This window comes from Oncorhynchus masou, chromosome 12 (assembly GCF_036934945.1).
Source record: "Oncorhynchus masou masou isolate Uvic2021 chromosome 12, UVic_Omas_1.1, whole genome shotgun sequence".
NCBI classification, from domain to species: domain Eukaryota; kingdom Metazoa; phylum Chordata; class Actinopteri; order Salmoniformes; family Salmonidae; genus Oncorhynchus; species Oncorhynchus masou.
The window spans coordinates 13,428,048-13,441,430 of NC_088223.1; the positions used below are offsets into that span (position 1 = coordinate 13,428,048).

Consider the following 13,383-nt stretch of genomic DNA (forward strand, 5'->3'; position numbering starts at 1 on the left):
ACCCAATACTGTCCTGTTGTCCCCTGTCCCTCCAACCCAACCCAATACTGTCCTGTTGTCCCCTGTCCCTCCACCCAAACACAATACTGTCCTGTTGTCCCCTGTTCCTCCACCGCAACCCAATACTGTCCTGTTGTCCCCATCCCTCCACCCCAACCCAATACTGTCCTGTTGTCCCCTGTCCCTCCCTCCACCCCAACTAAATACTGTCCTGTTGTCCCCTGTCCCTCCCTCCACCCCAACTCAATACTGTCCTGTTGTCCCCTTTCCCTCCAACCCAACCCAATACTGTCCTGTTGTCCCCTGTCCCTCCAACCCAACCCAATACTGTCCTGTTGTTCCCGTCAATACTGGGGCCTTACAGGTTTCCAGAACCCAATAAGCTCAAACAGCAGCCTGAGTGCACTGTGTGTGCGTGTGTATGTGTTTGCGTGTGTCTGTGTGTGTGTGCATGAGTGTGTGTCCATTTGCATGAGTGTCTGTGTGTGTGCGTGTGTGTGTGTGTGTGTGTGTGTGCCTGAGTGTCTGTGTGTGTGTGCCTGAGTGTCTGTGTGTGTGTGCATGAGTGTCTGTGTGTGTGTGTGCATGAGTGTCTGTGTGTGTGCATGAGTGTCTGTGTGTGTGTGTGCATGAGTGTCTGTGTGTGTGTGTGCATGAGTGTCTGTGTGTGTGTGCATGAGTGTCTGTGTGTGTGCATGAGTGTCTGTGTGTGTGTATGAGTGTCTGTGTGTGTGTATGAGTGTCTGTGTGTGTGTGTGCATGAGTGTGTGTGTGAGTGTCTGTGTGTGTGTATGAGTGTCTGTGTGTGTGTGTGTGTGTGTGTGTGTGTGTGTGTGTGTGTGTGTGTGTGTGTGTGTGTGTGTGTGTGTGTGTGTGTGTGTGTGTGTGTGTGTGTGTGTGTGTGTGTGTGTGTGTGTGTGTGTGTGTGTGTGTGCGTGCGTGCGTGTGTGTGCGTGCGTGCGCGTGCGGGTGGTGGATAAAGCTTATCAGTTAGTTTACAACCCAGCCTTTACAATAAAATCAGTAGTGTAATTACAGCATTCATGAGGGGTTAGAGTGAAAATGGGCTATTGAGTGGGATGGTAGGTGGAGAATATTACCAACAAGGGAGGTTTCAGACATTAGTATGCATTGTTGAACACTAAAATGCAGACAAGAGGCCTAACACGCCTAATCCCAAACGATTTCTATGTTTCATACCCAAAGACTAATGTTCCCTTTTTGTGTAATGTCATAGACCTGGACATATATTAAGGTATAATGACGAGTTTAACTAAGGTCCATTCATCAGGTTCCTAACGATAGCCTCTCCTCTCTGGCTGGGATATTGGATTTCATCTTTTGCTTCAGTCGTATACATTTTCTTCTCCAACTATCGATTGGTCTTGAGAAGTGATGAATACAGCTCTATGGCAACAACAGGCACAAGAATGAGTCTGGCAGAACTGGTTCAGGGATGCACTCAGTGACACTGCAGAGGCTGTGAATGACGAACTCTGGGTGGCGCCATTCTCCCAGAAAGCTTTGGCCCCTGAACACAAAGACTGGAAAGGAGAAATCTGGTGGCCACACCTAACTAATGGGCTTGCCTGAGAGATCAGACCGTAGGCTGTACCCTACACATACAACCTAATAATCAGGATCTGAGAAAATGTATTAAATCCCTATAATATATATTATAAATCAATGAGGATCTGTTATGTTAATGGATGTGTTATGTTAACAGATCTGATCTTGGGAGAATGCTGTGTATGCCACATTTCTCAAATATCCAGCCTTCCTGTCTACCTGCATGTCTATCTGTCTTCCTGTCTGTCTGTCTGTCTGTCTGTCTGTCTGTCTGTCTGTCTGTCTGTCTGTCTGTCTGTCTGTCTGTCTGTCTTCCTGTCTGTCTATCTGTCTTCCTGCCTGTCTGTCTGTCTGTCTTCCTGTCTGCCTGCATGTTAATCTGGCTTCCTGTCTGTCTGTCTTCCTGTCTTTCTGCATGTCTATCTGTCTTCCTGTCTGCCTGCATGTCTATCTGTCTTCCTGCCTATCTGTCTTCCTGCCTATCTGTCTTCCTGTCTGTCTGTCTGTCTTCCTGTCTGTCTGTCTGTTTTCCTGCCTGTCTGTTTGCTTGCCCCCCTGCAAAAAGTGCATTGATCTCAGACTGTACATATTCTCATATTAATGTCCATTTCTATTCCAGTCATTGTTATTTATTTGGTACACAGCCAACCCACAGCTGATCCTGCCTGCCGACCTACCTGCCCTTGCACCCACTGACAACGTCTATGACGATGATGTACCCCGGGGTGTTTGGCCCACCCCACCCGCCCTGTGTAGGTCTACAACTCAATAATAAATAAGAACATAACAGCGACGGGCCGGGTCATGATGAACAAGCCCGCTGCGGATGCAGACAGACTTCAGGACCTGACACACTTCCATGTATTGCTGTCTGTCTGCCGGCGCATCACAGACATATTCATCCAGAATAAAAGTAAACGCTTGACCATCACCATAGAGACGGGCCTCACTCAAAAGGGCCCCAAATGCGCAGGAATGTGCTCCATTACCCAGTACCGAATCTTGGATAGGCTTTTACACTTTAAACTCAAACATGTCTTTAAACATGTATTGTGACTGACGCAGCAATATAATAGATGCACATACTGTATAAGCAAATCAGGCCCAGCCCATGCAATAAAAACGATATCAGGACCAGGCATGAAATTGCTGGAATATGATGCCACATTTCAACTTCCATCCATTAATTTTCATTGCAATTCGTAATTCTTCACCTGACAGCTTTAGCTTGGATATAAAGTGCACGAACAAAGATGAATTTATTCTCAACAATTCCTCTCATCATTCAAATGGATTGAGCATAACATTTTAATAAACGCTAGTCCAGTCTCTATAATAGGATTTGTAACGGGTTAGATTCATTTAGAACCTTGAAGAGCTGCTCTGCGCTCATGATGAGAGGGAGAGAGACCGGGATGTTGGGTGCGGTCGCTCTGTCTGCATTATGTTGCTGTATGAGCATGTGTCGGGGGCTAGAGCGGCATCCAACATCCATCCATGGATTCCCTATCGCGTTCGAATAACCTATCGCTAATGTGCCATTGGATTTCTTCAATCTAGGCTATTTATTCGCTTTATGCACACTGTAACATTGGAGATTGAATCTATATATAATACAATATTACTGGGCTAGGCTATTTCATCATAAAGTGTAGCCCACTGTCATCATCCAACCCTGTTGATATAGGAATAAAACAAAAACGAATGCATGCAGTTCAGGCTCAAGGAAGACAAAAGCAAGATGATTGCACCACTCACAAGTAGAAAACAAGAATATTGTTTGACATGCGACAGACTTTGACCGCTCCCCTGATTCAATGCTTGGCAGTCTTTTGTGCCAAGGTGTCGCCGCTGTTATCTCACTCCGGCAGCATCCTCACACACAGTCAAGCAAAACCACCAAAACCACCACGGCTATCAACCCGTACCAAAAACACACACAAATAACGGTAAACCGTTAGCTTACCAATTGCTGTTTTAGCCATGTCTGTCAGTTTGTGCGGCGTTGGTGGTGAAAGAAGTGGGCTAGGCTACTGGAGGGAGCCTGCGTCGCAGTTTCTGGTCGATGCGTGGAGAGAACAGGGAGCACTGCTGTAAGGCACTGAGTCAGCAAGAACACTGCGCGAGACAGCAAAGGGGGGTCGTGAATTACGAGCATCTACGTGCTCAAGCAGATTGGCTACCGTGGTCCCCTGACGTGCATCCCCAAAGCAAGAGACGGTCGCTTTTCCCTCTAATGTCCCTTTGTATTGGAGTGTTCAGTCACCTCTATTAAAGGAGACGGGGTGGCTGTTGCCCCTCTGTTGTTTTTAGGGTGACGCCCGCGAAAAAGGCTTGGCAGAGCTGAACCGCTCCCAATGGCTCTTGTCCATGGTGCTGAAAAGGCATCAGGGAGACAGGCAGGCTAATAATAGGCTCAACTTAATGGAAATAAAAGTTGAAAGTAAATTAAACATCATTTGACCACAATATATAAGGCTAATGTTCCGTGCGTGACCTAACCACAAAGTAACAAATAGGACTGCAGTGAAATCTTAAAATTGATGTATCAATGCAGACAAATACCCTCTCTAGTCTATAGCATATTTCATTTATATACAATTATTAATTTTAATGGTAAAGCACTAAATGGCCTTTTACTTAAAAGTAACACGTCTTATTCATACGTTTGCATGATAAAAGGCTGGCTGAAAATATAGCCTAGCCAAAATTTAAACCTGAAATGGTATCTGCAAAAATCTTACTGTGAATGCTCTCTCTACAATGTTCCCTCTCTAACCAGTAGATGGCAGTAGTTAGTTACATTACTAGTTCCAAAAGATCTTCTTTACCAGATTTTCAGCCATCGACCAGAGTGGGTTATTTGACAAATAAACCGTTCTAATGAATGGGTACACTCTATTTCATGTGTGATCACATTCATTTCACATAAGACATTAGTGTGACTTTTCCAAATATTAAAAAAGTATTTTATGAAAAAGTGTTGGTATTCCCATTAAAGAGGCTATGGCACTACTATCTCAAGTTAATCATCAACAAAATAACAATAAAGACCCAGCCACATCACACCCAAGAGTGAACCAGTATCTGGGGAAAGGCTCATCATATTCTCTATCTTTGCCCAGATACTGGTTCAACCCAAGAGGTACTGATTAACCATAATGTGCCTCTTTAGGACTGTCTGAATGAGCATCACACACTCATTTAGGGGAACTGAAGAAGATACACTTCACAGTTCACACACTCTGGTCTCATACCTCATCATCATCCAGTGAGATTGTGAACTAAACTTTTGAAATGGCAATTTTCAGGTGTTCACAGGCACACAGGTTTCCCCTTCTCACAGAAAAGGGAATCAATGAGCTAAGGTTCCCTTGTTAGATGGTTGAATATACTGAACACAAATATGAATGCAATAAAACAATGGTGAAGATTTTATTACATTTTTTATTTGACCTTTATTTAACTAGGCAAGTCAGTTAAGAACAAACTCTTATTTTCAATGACAGCCTAGGAACAGTGGGTTAAATGCCTGTTCAGGGGCAGAATGACAGATTTGTCCCTTGTCAGCTCAGGGATATGAACTTGCAACCTTTCGGTTACTAGTCCAACGCTCTAACCACTAGGCTACCCTAAGGAAATCAGTCAATTAAATAAATTCATTAGGCCCTAATGTATGGATTTCACATGACTGGTAATACAGATATGCATCTGTTGGCCACAGGTACCTTAAAAAAAGGCGTGGATCCGAAAACCAGTCAGTATCTGATGTGGCCACCATTTGCCTCAAGCAGCACAACACATCTCATTCGCATAGAGTTGATCAGCATGTTGATTGTGGCCTGTGAAATGTTGTCTCACTTCTCTTCAATGGCTGTGAGAAGTTGCTGGATAATGGTGGGAACTAGAACATGCTGTTGCACATGTCAATCCAGAGCATCCCAAACATGCTCAACGGGTGACATGCCTGGTGAGTATGCAGGCCATGGAAGAACTGGGATATTTTCAGCTTCCAGGGATTGTGTACAAGTCCTTGCGACATGGGGCTGTGCATTATCATGCTGAAACATGAGGTGATGACGGCAGATGAATGGCACGACAATGGGCCTCAGGATCTTGATTGATTGTGTTTGTTGTTCGTAGCTTATGCCTGCACATACTATAACCCCACCGCCACCATGGGGCATTCTGCTCACGTTGACATCAGCAAACTGCTCGTCCACACAACGCCCTACACGTGTCTGTGGTTGTGAGTCCGGTTGGACGTACTGCCAAATTCTCTAAAATTATGTTGGAGGTGGCTTATGGTAGAGAAATTAACAAACAATTCTCTGGCAACAGCTCTGGTGGACATTGCTGCAGTCAGCATGAACACTTCACGCTCCCTCAAAACTTGAGCCATATGTGGCAATGTGTTGTGTGACAAAACTGCACATTTTAAAGTGGCCTTTTATTGTCCCCAGCACAAAGTGCACATTGGTAATGATCATGCAGTTTAATCAGCTTCTTGGTATTCTTGCTATGCCGCATATATAAGGTGGATTGATTATGTTGGAAAAGGAGAAATGCTCACTAACAGGGATTTAAACAAATTTGTGCACAAAATTTGAGAGAAATAAGCTTTTTGTGTGTATGGAACATTTCTGAAATCTTTTATTTCAGCTCATGAAACATGGGACCAACACTTTTACATGTTGCGTTTATATTTTTGTTCAGTGTAGTTAAAGCATTTCATCCAAACTAAACTCAACAACTGACTTCAACCTGACTTTAGATAGGAGGAGGTTGAAGCATCTATTTTCATCACAGGGTATCGCATTAATAAAATACAAATAAAATCACCTCCTCCTCCAAGTGAAGGAGGAGCGGGGAAAAGTAGAGATGACGAAGAGGCAGCCAGCAACGATAATCAAACATCCAGCATTGAGTAAGCTTGCACATGGTGTTTCAGTCTCATTGAAAGAAGTTCTCAAGGTAAGGCTTTATATTTAAGTATTTTGAGAGAAAATTAGATTTTTGCTTCTTACCTACATTTTTATTCACTTTCAGATGTTTGACTAGTCAGTTGTTTAGCTCAACTTGCTAGCTAGCGAAACGTGTCTGGGTTAAACTGCCACGCACATGCAGCAGTTCAGCATCATCAGCATGTGTCGTGGTTGGACAGGGTCCAAACGTGGTTAGTTTCATCTAACTAGCTACTATCTGGTATTTACCTGGAATAACTGGAAAAGGTTTATCATTTGTACGTTTTTGAGAGTTCTCTAGCTGCAAGTATTATTACATTTAGATAGCTACCGAAAAAACGATAGCGTTGCTAGCTTTAGCTACTATAACTAGCTAGCTAACTTTTGCCGTGACTACTAACGTTAGCAAAACAATACAGTTTACAACAAATTATTTAGCTAGTTTCAGCTCAACGGACTGGAGTCTGTGTGGCTAAATAAAGCATCAAACAAAAAAACGTCTGGCTAAGTTATGCTTGTCAATTTTTACGCATGCCAGCTTGTGCGACTGTCCACGTTTTGTTGATTGACTGCCTAGTATGGTACTTTGGGGACGTGGGCGAAATGTTTTGCACTTTGGACCGACGATGTGGGCAAAAAACAAAGTATATTCGTTTCCCTTGAAACGTAGGTCTTGCTTATAGGCAGCCGATAGTTCCGATCCATTCACATGGCTTGATTGGCGGACTAAAATCCACTCCACGGCGAGTATAGTCCACTAAGCCTTGATGTGCATTTCCGGCTAATGCACTCGTGTCACCCGTGGACCGGCTCGTACATGAAGTATCCTCCATTCAAACTGCAAAGGCCATTTCCTCCTTAACTAAATATAATTGTGTGGAAAATATGCGTAATTTTAAATAAACACAAATTTCCACCACAGTTTTCGTACTTTCGGACAATTTAGGATGTTACACACCGCGTTAAGACATGGGGGGGTCCCAACATCCAAAATTGTAAAAAAAAAAATAATAATAATACGCAAACGGCGATGGAGAATTGTTTCATAAAGAATGTAGCCTGCGCACGTTTTCCCAGTTTATCTATCCAGAACATACGGTCAGTGATATCTGACTTTCAAGCAAGTAAAATTACTTCTTGTGATCATGCTGTAATACACAATTAATTGGTATCCTATATACAGCTTGAAACTAATGCTACCCCCTCAAAAAAATCGTGTTACTGTTCCTTACAAGCCAGAATGTTTAATTGCATTACCTTTAAACTTACTCTACCTGTTGTCCTTGTGGAAAACCTGGTCTCAGAGCAGTTCCTATTATTCTGTACCAGGGTTTCCTATATAAACATGTGGCACTGGACATTTGACTAGCAGCATTTTAATTGATCTGACATTGGAGAAATGTACCGGACCCATATGCATCAGTGAAGTCTCCTCAGAGGAGGAAGGGCAGGACCATCCTCAGTGAATTTCATTTAACTTTAAAATGTTAAAATGTGTCACTTTAAAAAAAAAAAATTAAAACTATACCACAGATTAATGTCACCAAATACTTGATTAAAACACAATTTTGCAATGGTCTTCAGAACCCTCTACAGCAGTCTGTAGGGAGGCACCATGGTGTAGCCGGAAGACAGCTAGTTTCTGTCCTCCTGTATTTGGCATTTGCAGTACGTGATGCCTTTCCTTCCGACTGTAGGCAATGCACAATTATTTTTTTAAGGCTAGGGGAAGCTAATGATCCTCTGTGACCAAATCATGCTTTTTTTAAATTAAATGCTGCTAGTCAAATGTCCAGTGCCACATTTTCATAAAGGAAACCCTGGTACAGAATAATACGAACTGCTTGATGCGTCACTACAGTCGCTGGTTCAAAACACTGGTGTATCGCATCCAGCCGTGATTGGGAGTCCCATAGGGCGGTGCACAATTGGCCCAGCGTCGTCCGGGTTAGGCCGTCATTGTAAATAATAATTTGTTCTTAACTGACTTGCCTAGTTAAATAAAAAATTTCTGTATAGACAAAAGTAGGCTGAACTAAATTACCATAACACTCACTTCTGTCATCATGAATAGCTTTGAGAGGCTAGTCAAGGATCATGTCACCCTAGACTCACTTCAGTTTGTATACTGCCCAAACAGGTCCACAGGTGACGCAATCACCATTAGACTGCACACTGCCTTATCCCATCTGTACAAAAAGAAAACCTATGTAAGAATGCTGACAGCTCAGCATGCAACACCATTGTACTCTCCAAGCCCATCATCAAACTGGAAGCCCTGGGTCTCAACCCCGCCCTGTGCAACTGGGTCCTGGACTCTGACGGGCCGCCCCCAGAAAGTTTACCTTGTTGAGAAAGAAATGGTCCAAACAGACTCTGGGACAGTTGTGGAACGATGCATCTAAAATTCATACAACCAGTAGGCCTAGGTTACATAAAACATAGTTATTCCCCATGCAACAGATCAGAACAGTTAGCTTGAAATGTTGATGGCCTACTGCCTTAATAATGTTAAGAAATAGTTTATGTGCGAATATGCATTTGGCTGCCGGACAATGAAAGAAATACACTGCTCAAAAAAAATAAAGGGAACACTTAAACAACACAATGTAACTCCCAAGTAAATCACACTTCTGTGAAATCAAACTGTCCACTTAGGAAGCAACACTGATTGACAATAAATGTCACATACTGTTGTGCAAATGGAATAGACAACAGGTGGAAATTATAGGTAATTAGCAAGACACCGCCAATAAAGGAGTGGTTCTGCAGGTTTCTCAGCTTCTATGCTTCCTGGCTGATGTTTTGGTCCCTTTTGAATGCTGGCGGTGCTTTCACTCTAGTGGTAGCATGAGACAGAGTCTACAACCCACACAAGTGGCTCAGGTAGTGCAGCTCATCCAGGATGGCACATCAATGTGAGCTGTGGCAAGAAGGTGTGTCTGTCAGCGTAGTGTCCAGAGCATGGAGGCGCTACCAGGAGACAGGCCAGTACATCAGGAGACGTGGAGGAGGCTGTAGGAGGGCAACAACCCAGCAGCAGTACCGCTACCTCCGCCTTTGTGCAAGGAGGAGCACTGCCAGAGCCCTGCAAAATGACCTCCAGCAGGCCACAAATGTGCATGTCTGCTCAAACGGTCAGAAACAGACTCCATGAGGGTGATATCAGGGCCCGACGTCCACAGGTTGGGGTTGTGCTTACAGCCCAACACCGTGTAGGACGTTTGGCATTTGCCAGAGAACACCAAGATTGGCATCTTCACAGATGAAAGCAGGTTCACACTGAGCACATGTGACAGACGTGACAGTCTGGAGACGCCGTGGAGAACGTTCTGCTGCCTGCAACATCCTCCAGCATTACCGGTTTGGCTGTGGGTCAGTTGTGGGGTGGCATTTCTTTGGGGGGCCGCACAGCCCTCCATGTGCTTGCCAGAGGTAGCCTGACTGCCATTAGGTAACGAGATGAGATCCTCAGACCCCTTGTGAGACCATATGCTGGTGCGGTTGGCCCTGGGTTCCTCCTAATGCAAGACAATGCTAGACCTCATGTGGCTGGAGTGTCAGCAGTTCCTGCAAGAGGAAGGCATTGATGCTATGGACTGGCCCGCCCGTTCCCCAGACCTGAATCCAATTGAGCACATCTGGGACATCATGTCTCGCTCCATCCACCACAGACTGTCCAGGAGTTGGCGGATGCTTTAGTCCAGGTCTGGGAGGAGATCCCTCAGGAGACCATCTCATCAGGAGCATGCCCAGGCGTTGTAGGGAGGTCATACAGGCACATGGAGGCCAAACACACTACCGAGCCTCATTTTGACTTGTTTTAAGGACATTACATCAAAGTTGGATCCGCCTGTAGTGTGGTTTTCCACTTTAATTTTGAGTGTGACTCCAAATCCAGACCTCCATGGGTTGATAAATTTGATTTCCATTGATCATTTTTGTGTGATTTTTGTTGTCAGCACATTCAACTATGTAAAGAAGAAAGTATTTAGTAAGCATCATGTTGTGGGGATGTTTTTCATCAGCAGGGACTGGGGGACTAGTCAGGATTGAGGGAAAGATGAACGGAGCAAAGTACAGAGAGATCCTTGATGACAACCTGCTCCAGAGCACTCAGGGCCTCAGACTGGAGGAAGGTTCACCTTCCAACAGGGCAATGACCCTAAGCACACAGCCAAGACAATGCAGGAGTGGCTTCGGGACACGTCTCCGAATGTCCTTGAGTGGCCCAGCCAAAGCTCAGACTTGAAGCTGATCGAACATATCTGAAGAGACCTGAAAATCGCTGTGCGGTGACGCTCTCCATCCAACCTGACAGAGCTTGAGAATATCTGCAGAAAAGAATGGGAGAAACTCCAAATACATACAGATGTGCCAAGCTTGTAGCGTCATACCCAAGAAGACTCAGGGCTGTATTCGCTGCCAAAGGTGCTTCAACAAAGTAAAGGGTCTGCAGTTTTGTAACTGATATTTACGTTTTGTGTTTTGAATAAATTGGCAACAATTTCTATCACGGAACCAAAACCGGCTGCGCGCGTGTGCCATCGTGCATATGTGTTTTGACCACCTACACCATACGCAATCACGACACGCAGGTTAAAATATCAAAACAAACTCTGAACCAATTACATTAATTTGGGGACAGGTCGAAAAGCATTAAACATTTATGGCAATTTAGCTAGTTAGCTTGCTGTTGCTAGCTAATTTGTCCTTGGATATAAACTAGAGGTCGACCTATTAATCGGAATGGCCGATTTTTAATTAGGGCCGATTTTTCAGGTTTTCATAACAATCGGAAATCTGTATTTTTGGACATCGATTTTTGCCTATTTTAATTTTATTATTTTTACACCTTTTTATTTAACTTGTCAAGTCAGTTAAGAACACATTCTTATTTTCAATGACGGCCTAGGAACGGTGGGTTAACTACCTCTTTCAGGGGCAGAACGACAGATTTTCACCTGGTCAGTTCGGGGGATATAATCTTGCAACCTTACAGTTAACTAGTCCTTGTGCACTCCACAAGGAGACTGCCTGTTACGCGAATGCAGTCAGCCAAGGTAAGTTGCTAGCAAGCGTTAAACTTATCTTATAAAAACAATCAATCATAATGTTTTCAATGAGGAGACTCTCAGTTACATACCAAATGCACAGTTTTTCCTGAAAGCGTCTGTGTGTAGAATAAATCGTTCCGTTTTGTACATCACATTTGGCTACCGAAACGAACCGAAAATTCAGTCACCTACAACGTCAAACTTTTTCCGAATTAACTCCATAATATCGCCCGAAACATGGCAAACGTTGTTTGGAATCAATCCTCAAGGTGTTTTTTCACATATCTCTTCATTGATATATCGTTCGTGGAAGCCTGCATTCTCCTCTGAATTCTGTGGAAAAATACTTGCAGCTGACTTTTGCGCACCAATTTCGGCGCAGGACACCGGGCGGACACCTGGTAAATGTGGTCTCTTATGGTCAATCTTCCAATGATATGCCTACAAATACGTCACAATGCTGCAGACACCTTGGGGAAACGACAGAAAGGGCAGACTTACTCCTCTCGCATTCACAGCCATATAAGGAGACAATGGAAAACAGAGCCTCATTTCCTGGATGCCGTCTCATCTTGGTTTTGCCTGAAGCTCACGTTCTAGGGCACACACAGAAAATATCTTTGCAGTTCTGGACACGTCAGTGTTTTCTTTCGAAAGCTATCAATTATATGCATAGTCGAGCATCTTTTTGTGACAAAATATCTTGTTTAAAACGGGAACGTTTTTCATCCAAAAATGAAATTGCGCCCCTAGAGTTTCAACAGGTTAACTACACATGGTTGATATTGCTAGGTAATATCTAGTAATATCGTGTCCTGCGTTGCATATAATCTGACTGAGCATACAAGTATCTGACTGAGCAGTGGTAGGCAGAAGCAGGCACGTAAACATTCATTCAAACAGCACTTTCGGGCGTTTTGCCAGCAGCTCTTCATTGTGTGTCAAGCATTGCGCTGTTTATGACTTCAAGCCTATCAACTCCCGAGATTAGGTTGGTGTAACTGATGTGAAATGGCTAGCTAGTTAGCGTGCGCTAATAGCGTTTCAAACGTCACTCGCTCTGAGCCTGTGGTTGTTTCCCTTGCTCTGCATGGGTAACGCTGCTTCGAGGGTGACTGTTGTCATTGTGTTCCTGGTTCGAACCCAGGGAGGAGCGAGGAGAGGGGCGGAAGCTATACTGTTACACTGGCAATACTAAAGTGCCTATAAGAACATCCAATAGTCAAAGGTTAATGAAATACAAATGGTATAGAGGGAAATAGTCCTATAATTCCTATAATAACTACAACCTAAAACTTCTTACCTGGGAATATTGAAGACTCATGTTAAAAGGAACCACCAGCTTTCATATGTTCTCATGTTCTGAACAAGGAACTGAAATGTTAGCATTCTTACATGGCACATATTGCACTTTTACTTTCCCCTCCAACACTTTGTTTTTCATTATTTAAACCAAATTGAACATGTTTCATTATTTATTTGAGGCTAAATTGATTTTATTGATGTATTATATTAAGTTAAAGTAAGTGTTCATTCAGTATTGTTATTATTATAAATAAATAACAATCGTACGATTAATCGGTATTGGCTTTTTTGGTCCTCCAATAATCGGTATCGGCGCTGAAAAATCACAATTGGTCGACCTCTAACGTAAACATTAGGTTGTTATTTTACCTGAAATGCACAAGGTTCTCTGACAATTAATCCACACGTAAAAATGGTCAACCGAATAATTTCTAGTCATCTCTCCTCCTTCCAGGCCTTTTCATCATTTAACTTATATGTTGATTGGC

General features: G+C 43.5%; 2 protein-coding genes across 5 annotated transcripts in view; one reads left to right on the forward strand and one right to left on the reverse strand.

Moving 5' to 3' along the window:
* Window positions 1-3,875, reverse strand: part of LOC135549580 (stathmin-2-like) — a 17,776-nt gene extending 13,901 nt beyond the window's left edge. Inside the window, exon 1 of the mRNA XM_064979670.1 lies at window positions 3,536-3,875. Within this exon, the coding sequence (XP_064835742.1) occupies window positions 3,536-3,554 (19 nt within the window). The 5' untranslated portion in view covers window positions 3,555-3,875. The remainder of the gene's footprint in view (window positions 1-3,535) is intronic.
* A 2,558-nt stretch (window positions 3,876-6,433) lies between these two features.
* The window catches only part of si:dkeyp-120h9.1 (Y+L amino acid transporter 2-like), a 30,151-nt gene continuing 23,201 nt past the window's right edge, over window positions 6,434-13,383 (forward strand). For 2 of the 4 annotated variants that reach the window (XM_064979654.1, XM_064979656.1), the window contains exon 1: window positions 6,452-6,543. Coding sequence is in view for 1 of the 4 variants with exons in the window: in XM_064979653.1 (XP_064835725.1) it covers window positions 6,451-6,543 (93 nt within the window). In the remaining 3 variants the exon portion in view is untranslated. Of the gene's footprint in view, window positions 6,544-13,383 lie in introns of all 4 variants that reach the window. The other 2 variants (XM_064979653.1, XM_064979657.1) reach the window with 2 other exon arrangements.